Genomic DNA, 12,579 nt, shown 5'->3' with positions numbered 1-12,579 from the left:
CAAATATTATTTGTTTACAAATGCTATTGATTTGTCTTAATAAGACAAACAAATGGAAATACTTATTTTGGTATTGCAATGTGGTGTCTCATAGGTCTACTAACGTTACTTAAGAGACTTGGTTTTTTCATTAATAAATGATTAACGGCGCAACTTGTTATTTGTTTGTCTTCTACTTATGTATAAATTATATGACTATGAAACTAAAATTAGTTGAATTGAAATGAAATTGTTATAGAAATCAATGAAATATATATATATATATATATATATATATATATATATATATATATATATATATGTATATATGTATATATGTATATGTATATATATATTTTCAACTTTCCTTGGTCATTGAAAGAGATATTTTTTTTAAGAAGTCAAACAAATTCACTGAAATGGGCACCGAGGATAATTGAACATATGATCTTGAGAGGAGCAAACACCAAAATTTCAAGCCAACACTATTAAGTCAGCCCAAGTCGGTTGTGAAAGAGAGAAATTCTTGATAAGTTTGGAAACAGTTTTGTAACTTTATCCACCACCACTGAAGCAGAAATAACTAACATGCATGTGAAAATAGCACAGTGTGAATAGACAATGAATAAGAGAATCACAAGTGAAGTGATCAATTGAGAAATTCCACAACAGTGCTTTCATCTCTCTCTCTCCCCCCCAAAAACTTTCTCAAACAATTTTCATAATATTTTATGTTATTTTTGTTCTTCTTCTTCTCTGATAACAAGTATATCAAATGTGTGAATGAATATGTAAAGTGAATTACACCAACATCTGTGAGGTGAAAAAGTGAGTTGCACCAACATCTGGCATCAAGAGCTACGGGTTGAGATTATAGAGATTCATCAATAGCGACACATACGAACATAAACTTCCCTGCAAATCTTCCAACTCTTGATGAAAAGAATTACAATAATTGGTGCAAACAAATGAAGGTCGTGTTAGGGTTCCAAGATGTGTGGGATCTGGTGCAGGATGGGATAAAACACATTGGTAATCGTGCCACAGAGGGAGAAAGAACTACACATAAAGAGAAAAGAAGAAGAAAGATTACAAAGATCTGTATATCATTCATCAGTGGCGTATCCAAGACCGTAGGTCAGGGGGTGCAAATTTTAACTTTATTAATTATTATTAATATTAAAATTTTTAATATATATATATATATATATATATATATATATATATATATATATATATATATATATATATATATGGGTTTTGCTACAAGCCACCCTTTGGTGGTGTCTTTTAGCAAGTCACACCTCAAGGTGTGATTTTCACTTTTTAGTTATAACTTTGCTAAAAGACACCTTCATAAAAGTAAGTTGGTGTCTTTTCGCAAATGCTCATAGAGTAACTTGCTAAAAGACACCTTCACAAAAGGTGTCTTCTAGCAAAACCCTATATATATATATATAATGAGAGTGGTGAAATTAGTACTAATTGGTGTCTGTGTGACAATTATTTTTTTGCAAATGACTCGGTTTGAGACGGAATGAGTATTATTTATCTGCAAGTAAATAACAAATGGATTTGATTTGGTGTTGCAGATGAGTAATTGATGTCAAAACCTTAGAAAATGGGCTCAATGTTATGCTCATGCGTTTTGGCTTTTATGGAAAATAAAAGTCTACTACCAAAGAAAATAATAGCATTAAAATCCATTTTATGAGCAAATTAATAGCATTAAAGTTTCAAAGACAAACGTTACCAGCAATATGAAACGCGTGAGGGTAGTGCAGCCTTGGCCTCTTGAGTGAGGAGGTGCAAAACAAAAATTTCAGAATGTGCAAATAACATAAAAGTAAGATTATTGGTGCAGATAGCAAAAATTCAGGGTGTGCACACTGTATGTGAATGTTGACAACTTTGAGAAAGTGGGTGAGAATCAACAAAAGAAGTTTGGGATATATTGAAGAAGACTTATGGTGGTGTTGATCAAATCAAGAAAGCGAGGTTATAGACACATCATCACTGAGGTACTTACGCTATACAAGGCATGGCCTTGCCTATAATGTTGGTATTGTGAGCAGATTCATGACATAACCAAAAACATTTCATCTTACAGATACAAAGAGAACATCGAGGTACATCAGAGGTACTTTGTATAAGTGTGTGAGTGAATGTGTAAAGTGAATTACACCAATATGGCATCAAGAGCTCTGGGTTGAGATTATATCAATGGTGTCACACACGAACAAAAACTTCCCTGCAAATCTTCCAATTCTTTATGGGAAGAATTATGATAACTGATGCAAACAAATGAATGTGGTGTTTGGGTTCTAAGATGTGTGGGATTTTCATTTGATGCATAATGGGATAGAACCCTTTGGTAATCGTGCCACGTAAGAAGTAAGAACTGCGCATAAAGAAAAGAATAAGAAAAAACATTACAAAGCTCTGTTTATCATTCATCGGTATGTGAATGCTGACAACTTTGAGAAAGTGGGTGATGCATAATCAGTGTGTGAATGCTATTTAATAATCAATAAGAAGTATAAATTGAATTGTAGTCAATTCATTTTCTTGAAAAATAAGTAATGAAAAAATAATGGCTTAATTTTAGTTTTAATCCTCATATTTTCACTATTGATTGAATTGCAGTAAATTCATTTTCTTCAAAAATAAGTAACAAGAAGTTTTAAAATTTTTGCTCGATCCCTTCATCAAATATTTGGTCTAAATAAGGGTGATGTGATATGTTTTAGATGAAATATTTATGAGATTTTTCTTACAATTTCATAGATGTTGATCCTTTTCCATCATCAGATCATATATCATGACATTTAAATATATCACACCACTAATTTTTAGTTAAAAAATATGATGAAATGACCAAAACCGTTAGATTTTAAAATAGGATGACCAATTTCACAAAATGACAAAATCAAGGGGACCAAGACTTTGTTTGCGAGTTTGGAGGGGAAGAGAGGAGATGACTTTGGAAAAAAGAAAGGAGTAAGTGGAAGAAATAAATGGTATTTGGAGGGGAGGGTTTTCGGGAGGTTAATTTTTCTTCATAATACAAAATTCTCCTCATTTAAGGGAACTAAGAAAATTGTATTAGAGGATGGTTTTGGAGAGTTTATATGAATTCTTCTAATTTAATATATGTTGTTATAATATTATTAAAATTAAAAATATAGTAATCATAAGCATAAATTTATTCTCTAAAAAAGCCATGGATTTATCATTCTCTTCAAAACTAATCTTTCAAAAAATATGAAAGGTTTATCCATTTTCCCTTATATTTTTCACCTCCTAATAAGCCCTTCCTTCCTCTCCCCTTCAAACCCCCAAACAAATCCTAAATTGCAATTAAGCCAATTTTTTTTTTTTAAAAAGAATAAAAATACAATAATGATATTTATTTGTTCCATTGTTGGTTCCAATATTTGTTTGCTAGTAACCGAGAGTTGGAGGAATAAACGATGAAGAATCTTACCTACAAAACACAAGTACGTACTATTATAAATTTAAAGATACCCATAACATATAAATTTAGCTAACAAGTGAGAATTAGATATAGTGATAAAGTTTTTAATGGATATAATTTATATAGGGTGGTTGGGTATAGTGATTGGGTTTGTATTGTGGTGGTGGAATGAGTGTTGGTATGTTATTCCTCTCAAGTTCAAATACTTTAAATCTGCCATGAAATTGCCACCTGGTCATATGGGTTTACCTTTCATTGGAGAAACAATTAGCTTTCTTTGGTACTTCAAAATTGTTAGACGCCCAGATGACTTCATTAATGCTAAACGACGCAAGTAAGTTTTATGTTTTGAGAAATGTTATTTAGATATTAGAAATATATACGATAAACAATCATTTTGGTCTCTATATGTGTATCTCTCGTTCATAGCAATTTCTGACTCAACCAAAAACATGAAATAGTTACAATAGTCTCCAACGTTAGATTGAGACATTAACTGATGATTTGTTAGCTTACATGGCAAGTGGAGTGGTGAATGGCCGCACATGAATTTGAGAGAGAAGAAATGGTGAAGGGTTTTCCAAAGAGAAATTGAAGCATGACAAAGGGTGTTCATTATATATGAGTGAGAGAAACATCTTGTACGTTGGACCATATTTGATTTGGCAAATTTTATGGTACACCCAATATATTTGAGTGTACCAGTACACTCACTCTTTAAATTAATAGTTAAATGAGTTGTTTTTTGAAGAAAAATATTGTTTTTTTTTATCACTTATAATTATAATAACTAAATTTTATTCATCAAAAGTGTCAACGAAATAAAATTAATTTTTTTTGAATTTTTATCACTCATAATTGAGAACATTGATTAATTTTTACGATAACATGTAAAAAAATTACTATGATTCTTATAAACAATGAAATGGTGTTTTTTCTTACGAAATGATGTTCTATAGAATATAAATATGGAAAAATAGCTATTTCTTACATGAAAAATGATCGTTAATTTGTAAAATTATGAAGCGAGAGTACCGGTACACCTCACTTTGTGAGTGTACAGTAGAAGTTCCCATTTGATTTACTTTCATTTTTGTCCCTAGGTACACTTCATCATGCCTACGCCTCTTTACTTGCCACATCAGCTGACAAATCATTAGTAACGTTTCAATCTAACGTGACGACTATTGTGACTATAGAATATAAACTGTGAGATTATATCATATAAAATACACTTGATAACGAGGACCAAAATGACTATTTGCCAAAAATATATATCATATAAAATACACTTGAGTTATTGCCTTTTTCTTTTGGCTATGAATGTGTAGTGGACGTTCGTTCAGACAAAAACTACAATTTGTAGCTACTGTCTATTCATTTTTCACGGTCCAAGGCTCTTAAACGCATGGTGGCGGTAGTCAAACACCAAAACAAACACATACTCCCTCCGATCATTATTATAAGCAAAATTTCACCTTTTAAATATATTGAATAATAAATGTATCTAGACTTTATTATAGACTAGATACATTAATTATTCAATATATCTAAAAAATCAAATTTTGCTTATAATAGTGACCGGAGGGAGTACTTAATCTTTGTATTGACTCGAGAAGAGAGAAAATAATACTATAAAGAAATCATATCATAATATTGTATACTATCAAATGTCCGCTGCAGTGTCAACATAATTTTTCTCTAATGTTTAAAGATTAATTTTGGTGCACAGTTAATATAAAACATTGTATAGTGTGAATCAATTACAATTAACAAATAATCATATAACTTTCCTTAAAAAAAAATAATAATCATATAACTTTTAAAGCAGATACGATCAAAAGTAAAATATTTTTATACATATAGATATTTTTTTACAGTTAATATAAAACATTGTATAGTGTGAATCAATTACAATTAACAAATAATCATATAACTTTTAAAGCAGATACGATCAAAAGTAAAATATTTTTTATACATATAGATATTTTTTTACAAAGGTAAAAGAAAATTTTACCACTCAAAGTATAGGAGTTGGTCAGAGACGCAAGTGCATGGAGTTAAAAGAAAAACTATTATTCAAAATAGTAATATTTTAAATTATTATATTTAATTGTCAATTTTTAAAATGACTTTGTTTCTATTTTTGTAGGGGCACTTTGCTTCTATTTATTGTTATTTTTAAGTTCGAGTTCAATATTAACTATGATTTTATCAATAATATCTTTAAATATTTATTATAAAGAGAAATAAGTATAATAATATAATACTTCATCCGTTCCATTTAGTTATTTGTTTAACGTTGTTTGCACATATCAAAATAAATCAATAAATTATATATTTTTTCATGAAATTATTCATCTTTTATTCTATAATAATCTTAATTATTTGATATCTCAATCAACTTATTTCTCTCTCGAATATGAATAATTAAGAGTATTATTAACAAATAAATAATTAATGTTGCATTGGATTTTTAAAATGACAAAAAAAAAATGAAAGCACTAATTCTACAAAAGCATAACATTCAAGGGTGCATGTCATAGAAAAAGACAATCAATTTCATAAAATATAACAAAATTTATTGATTACCTTGATTTTCGCAAAATAATCTTAAACGACTTTTTTTTTAAATGAAACTAAATAATCTCTGAAATTGTAGATAGGTAGCAATTTTAGTTGGTGGTAGAAATGAGTTATCAACTTTGCTTCTTGACTTTGAAAGTGACTTAAAATCAGATATTTTTCAATTACATTACGGGTCGATTCAAATCAAACTGTCAAGGTGATTTGAATCATGTTGTAGAATAAATATCATGTCACTAACAAATCTGAATGATACGAATTGACCCAATGATGATTTAAATCATGTTGTTGAAATATGTTTTTTTTCCTTCTTCCTGTCTGTGAGGGGTGATTTGAATCATTATTAAGTTGATTCAAGTCACGTATATTTTTCTATAAAAGAGTTACAAAAATGGATTGGAACAAGTCACAAAAAGAGGGTTGTAAAAAAAATCACAAAAGAGGGAACTATGGAAGATTAAGGCTCTTGGATTGAGTGATTTTTGGGGCATCAGTTGGGTTCAAGAACAAGAGACAAGAAGGTTAAGGCGCTTGAATTGAGTACTTATTGTGAGTTTTTTGAGTGAGAAAAGAGACAAGAAGGTTAAGACGCTTGAGTTGAGTACTTATTGTGAATTTTTTGAGTGAGAAACACACCACAAAAGGGGGAACACGGTCCAAACTTAGGGTTTGAGTGTTGAGGGTTTTTGAGTGAGATTCTAAGATTGGGAAACACATTGTAAACACCTTGGGTACGAATCATTAGGGAAAGAATTCAAGTTTTTTCCAGCGAGTTATCAAAGTAAAAATCATTGAGGGTTAAGAGAGGAAAGAAGATAAATTAGAGATTGCTCTTTGTGAGGATTGATATATCAGTCACTTTTCTAACTCTTGAGAGAAAGAGAAATGGTAGAAATTATTGTTGCTCTCATTGAACTCTCAATGCTAATTTCTTGTGACTTTTTATATCTCTTATAAAAACTCATTAATAGTGTATCAAAAGAGATTCTCTATCTTCCATACGCATGTCAATTTGGACTTAACTATGCAAGCAATGTTGTTTGTCTTTCTACCCTTTTTTTTGGGTACAAGTCTTTCTACCCTCTTTATCTCTTGTATTTGGTTTGACTGTGTTGAATCTTTATTTTCTTGGACGTTTAGTTTGGTCACTATTGTTATTTGTTCTACTTTGTCTTGTTTGGATTCACAACACTAGACATATTCAATTTTACTACATTTGTTATTATATATTCATTGTCATCATGACACATGTTTATTGGGAAACAATGATACAGATATGGCGACGGGGTAGGCATGTTTAGAACACACCTCTTTGGAGCACCATCTATCATAGTATACACTCCAGCTGTTAACAAATTTGTGCTATTTTCAGACGATAAGTTCAAGCAAGAATGTCCCACTGTTGAAATTATGGGTCGAACCTCATTGGGGTCTGTCCATGGGAAAGCCCATACACGAGCCCGAAACTTTGTCACCAATGCCATCAATCGGCCCGATGCCCTAAGCCGCATTGCTACTCTTGTCCAACCTCAAATAGTCAATGCTCTTCAATCTTGGGCACAAATGGGTAAAATCAAAGCCAAGTTTGAAACCCAAAAGGTATTTAACTGCTGATATAGTTGTTAGTAACGCTCTCTTGTGCTCTCATTTCTACACAGTCTTAATTATTGAGTGAAATTTATTTAGATATACGTATACCATTAATCTGCGTGGTTTGGTTTCTTGAGTTATGCATATGCTAACAAGTTTTCTAAGAATATTGTTTAATGAAACTAAAAAAGAAAATTTTATCTTAAAAATATAAGTCAAACATTTTTCAGTGAAAAATTAAAAGCCTTTTTAGACGTTATTCATTTTTTGGCGAAAGGTTATTAAAAAACCAAAACCCTTTATTATGAACCAAGACAAATTGAATTATGTACTTAGCTTGTTATACAAGTAACAACCGTATAACTAACTAAGATGATTCCTTGCTGTCTTTCCGATGGACCCAAACTCATATTTTAATATCATATATGTGCTAATTTCATTTAAACATCATTAATTCATATAGTTTAAACTTTATCTCAACCATGAAATTTCTCATTAAGCACTTAGGAATCTAAATTTTTAAATATTATATGCAGTTGTCATTTGAGAACATTGGGAAATTATTTATGGGCAAGGAGCCAGGCCCTTTTCTAAATTCCTTGGATAAGCTCTATCAAGGCTTGCTTCCAGGAGTGAGAGCCTATCCAATTAACATTCCTGGTTTTGCATACCACCATGCACTGCAGGTTCATTTGTTAATTAAATTCCTATTTCAACAAGTTTGCTTCAATTAATTATCCAAAAAAAAAAAAGTTTGCTTCAATTAATTTCTTGATTCTACAATATTCACTAGGCTAAAATATGGTTTTAGTCCCTGCAAATATGCCTCGTTTTGGTTTTAGTCCCTGTAAAAAAAATTGTTTTTGGTCCCTGCAAATTTTTTTGTTTTTTAAAATAGTCCCTGACCCCATTTTTGTGATGATTTGCATACGTGACACATGATGACTGAACCCATTTTGTAGTTTTTGGTCCCTGCAAAATATTTTGTTTTTTAAAAAGGTCCCTGCAAAATTTTTTGTTTTTGAAAATAGTCCCTCCAGGGACTATTTTCAAAAACGAAAAATTTTACAGGGACCAAAAACAATTTTTTTTACAGGGACTAAAACCAAAACGAGACATTTGCAGGGACTAAAACCATATTTTAGCCTATTCACTATTAGGGGAGCCTTGGCGCAAGAGTAAAGTTGTTATCACGTAGGTTCAAACCATACGTATGCATGAGCTTTGCTGCATCGGGCTACCCTTTATAATATTCACTACTAAAAATGTAGTAACTTAAACTAGTGGTGGAAAAATGAAATCACTCTCTAATTATTTCCTTACACAATTTATTTAAGAAATTAGATTTCACGATTTTCCTCACTAAATTTCTCTAACTAATTTATATTTTTCTTAGTAGTGATTGAACTTACCTGATTAATTAACCCGTGTACTCAAAATTTCAGTGTAGAAGAAAGTTGGAGGACATCTTTTGGATGGAATTAGAGAAAAGAAAAACTGAAAATAAAGTGGAAACAAGTGATCTAATGGATGGGTTGATGCAGATTGAAGATGGTGATGGTGACAAATTGAGTGACAAAGAAGTTGTAGACAACATTGTCTCTCTAGTGGCTGCTGGATACATCCCTACTTCCCTTGCATCAACTTGGGCTATTTACCTTCTTGCCAAGTATCCAATTGTGCTAAAAAAATTGAGGGTATACTAAAACTTTGTCTTACATTACATTCATGATTTTAAAGTGCACTTCTACAACAACATTGCGAGAATATATGCAGAGGTCGAGGTTTGAACCCCAAACACTCCACTTATTCACATTTAAATTGTGTGAGCTCCATACACTAGATTACTTGACCCACTAGATTACTTGACCAAAACTACGAGAATAATTGTTGCATCGACCTTATAATAAAAAATAATAATTTTAATTAACGGAAAATTAGAAATTAAAAAAATTGTCTGTAATTATGATGTTAACTCTTAAGTGGTAAAACTTAAATTTTATTGCTTATCTATAATTTTAGTTGATAATTTGATTCTCTAGAACTGCATTTGTCCACAATATTAAGGAAATTGGATTCTCTACGGTCGATAAAATCCAACGCATTCATATTTAAAACTAAAATTCCAATCTTGAAGCTCTGCATCGTCTCATCTAGATCTAACGATCATCAATGTGGTAACTGCATGAATGTGAGATTTTGGTGACCGCATAGACTACAACAACTTGTTTGATTCAACTTTGTCTACTTTTTGTTTGCGATTGCAGGAAGAGAACATCGCTTTCACAAAGGGAAGTCTAGGGGATTTAATTACAGCTAAAGATGTTTTAAATTTAAAATACACAAACAAGGTCGTTGATGAGGTGATAAGAATGGCCAATGTTGCGGCTTTTGTTTTCAGGAAAGCTGCAAATGAAGTCGATTATAAAGGTAAATGGAATTGGTTGTCGATCTTAAGAAAGTTACAAATTTCTGTCCCTATTTTTCGTTTGCAAGAAAATAAATATTTTTATCTCTTTTGTTGTCATTATAAACCTTCATTTTAGTCTTCTAACTATTATCCTTTTTTTTTTGTCAAGTAATCTAGTAAGATAGAAATTCACCTTTTAAAGCTGAATAAGTGGAGTGTCTAAGGTTTGAACTCTAACCCCTACATATTACCTTCTCTCTCTCTCTCTCTCTCTCTCTCTCTCTCTCTCTCTCTCTCTCTCTCTGCAATGCTCCAGCCACCTCCGTCCACCACCCTACGTCCATCACGACAGAGAAGCATGTCAGATCTGATGACGGTGATGTACGAGGATGATGGACAGAGGTCGGAGGGTGTGATGAGAGCGGGTGGTGAAAGATGGCGGTGGCAAGGATGATGAACAAAGGTCGAATGGTGTGGTGGACAGAGGGTGAGGACATATGGTGGTAGAGAGAGAGAGAGAGAGAGAGAGAGAGAGAGAGAGAGAGAGAGAGAGAGAGAGAGAGAGAGAGAGAGAGAGAGAGTTAAAAGACAAAAATGTCATGTGACGTATTTGTGTGTTCCAATATCATTTATCTTTATCTTTATCTTTAAAAAAAAATATCATTTATCTTTAATTAATAGTTTGTGTATCCAGTAATTGCTAAAACTTTAAGGATAATCCCTAAAAAAAACTTTAGTGATAATTCTAAATTTAATTTTTGTTAAAAACAAAAATAATTAGCTGCAATAGTAATGACCACAAAAGAAAAACAACCGAAAACAGAAATGATAAATCATAAATGCCTATCATTTTTTTCCCTCTTCTCTATATTTTCGTGGTCAAAATATTAAAACACAAATTTCGTCTTATTTTATGAAATACGATGGCAAAATGAAAAACCTTATATAATTTTTTTTTTTTGGTGGTGGTCGGGGTTTGAACCCCAGACCTTGCATATACTATTCGTTGTCCTTACCAACTTAGTTAAGCTCACGATTACAAACCTTATATATAATTTCCCCTCATTTCTATATTTTGAATTTTGGAATATCCAAAAATACTTATATCCAAGTAAAATTTATGTTTAATATTTTTCTATATATCATATTCCAGATGTGTCAGAAGTCAGACCAAATATAAATATATATCTTTAAACTAATGTGTTAACATGATTTTTTTTTTTTTTTGAGTAAATAATGTGTTAACATATGTGTCAGAAGTCAGAACCAAATATAAATATATATCTTTACACTAATGTGTTAACATGATATTTATTTTTTTTGAGTAATAATGTGTTAACATAAATGTTTGGTCAATAAATCTGGCATGACATAAACTTGATATGTGTACAAGAATTAATTATTATTTAAATGATAATGTTTATGTATCTCTTTGTAGTTATAGAGTTACAGCTAATTTCGTGATCATGAAAGCACTATATATTTTTTTGTAGGTTATAAGATACCAAAGGGATGGAATGTAATTGTCTTGCTTCGTTATCTTCATACAGACCCAGAGAATTTTAAGGACCCCATGCATTTCAACCCTGATAGATGGAACGTACGTATGACAACTCTTTCTTAATTTGGGTTTCAATAATTTTTATGCTAGTTAATTTTTTTATTTTCTAAATTGATAATTATTTTATCAAGACAATGAGTGCCAATTTTATAGTATAAAAATTCTTAGGAGCCAGCAATGTCGGGAACATACCAAGTTTTTGGCGGTGGACAACGACTATGCCCTGGAAACATGCTTGCGAGAATTCAACTTGCACTTCTGCTTCATCATTTGTCCATAGGATACAAGTAATGGTTGATCATAGTATTTTGATATGTATAATAACATGGTTTATAACTTTGATAACCAGCTGAATTTAATTAGTATAATTTGTCGCGGTGTACAACTATTTTGCACATGCCTCCAATAATGTGTTGTCATATCAATTAATGAATATAAAAATAAAACACACGAATCTAATCGTTTTTAACGTATATGAATTTAATGCAGGTGGGAGCTCATTAATCCAAACGCAGATATAATTTATCTTTCACATCCTGCTCCAGTTGATGGGGTAGAGGTCAAGTTCAGCAAATTGTGAAGAAAAATCCATGAAAAATGGACTGTGCTCATTACCTATAAGCCAACTTGACCATATGCATTCAAATTAGTGTTATTCCTCTCTACATGTAGACAATGAAAATGCTAATTGAAAACTTTATGTTTGTTTGCTTTCATTTCTGTTACACTTAATGTATTAAATCACTTATCATATTTATTTTGTAATTTTCGTTTCAATTTAAAATATCAACATAAAATCAAATATGATTGTTTACAAATGTTATTGTTTACTCATCCTTGATTTGTATTAATAAGGAAAAATAAATATAAAAATGAAAATAATATAGTAAACATACATTAATCTTGCAACAATTGGACCAATTGAACTGGATTCTTGCAACACTCAAGATGTGAGGTTTTATTTTCTACATAACC

The 12,579-nt window shown here is 31.0% G+C and overlaps 1 protein-coding gene across 3 annotated transcripts; it reads left to right on the top strand.

Moving 5' to 3' along the window:
* The first annotated feature begins 3,524 nt into the window (after positions 1-3,524).
* On the top strand, positions 3,525-12,357 carry LOC146936867 (ent-kaurenoic acid oxidase 2-like). 3 transcript variants are annotated; one of them, XR_015030752.1, is made up of 8 exons: positions 3,525-3,791; positions 7,318-7,642; positions 8,170-8,319; positions 9,079-9,330; positions 9,901-10,063; positions 11,537-11,643; positions 11,758-11,891; positions 12,094-12,357. XR_015030752.1 is itself a non-coding variant. In XM_085751442.1 (8 exons), exons 1-8 carry the CDS (start codon positions 3,565-3,567, stop codon positions 12,182-12,184), a joined length of 1,434 nt encoding a protein of 477 aa, XP_085607568.1. In that variant the 5' UTR covers positions 3,525-3,564; the 3' UTR covers positions 12,185-12,357. The 3 variants fall into 3 exon arrangements, 2 of the variants coding, with proteins under 2 accessions (XP_085607568.1, XP_085607569.1); XM_085751442.1 differs by having other exon boundaries at positions 11,773-11,891; XM_085751443.1 differs by lacking the exon at positions 11,758-11,891.
* Positions 12,358-12,579: the final 222 nt, after the last annotated feature.

This window comes from Medicago sativa, chromosome 3 (genome assembly GCF_051527215.1).
Source record: "Medicago sativa cultivar Bolivia chromosome 3, Bolivia_mono, whole genome shotgun sequence".
NCBI lineage: Eukaryota > Viridiplantae > Streptophyta > Magnoliopsida > Fabales > Fabaceae > Medicago > Medicago sativa.
The sequence above is the reverse complement of the archived record's forward strand: the minus strand, read 5'-3'. Positions and strand labels throughout refer to the sequence as shown.

What these genes read in the sequence shown, in the direction of transcription:
- LOC146936867 (XM_085751442.1), top strand. Translation starts at nt 3,565, where the DNA reads ATGGATATAATTTATATAGGGTGGTTGGGTATAGTGATTGGGTTTGTA. An exon ending in CCAAGTTTGAAACCCAAAAG is followed by an intron (nt 7,643 to 8,169) that starts GTATTTAACTGC and finishes TATTATATGCAG; the next exon opens with TTGTCATTTGAGAACATTGG. An exon ending in CATACCACCATGCACTGCAG is followed by an intron (nt 8,320 to 9,078) that starts GTTCATTTGTTA and finishes TCAAAATTTCAG; the next exon opens with TGTAGAAGAAAGTTGGAGGA.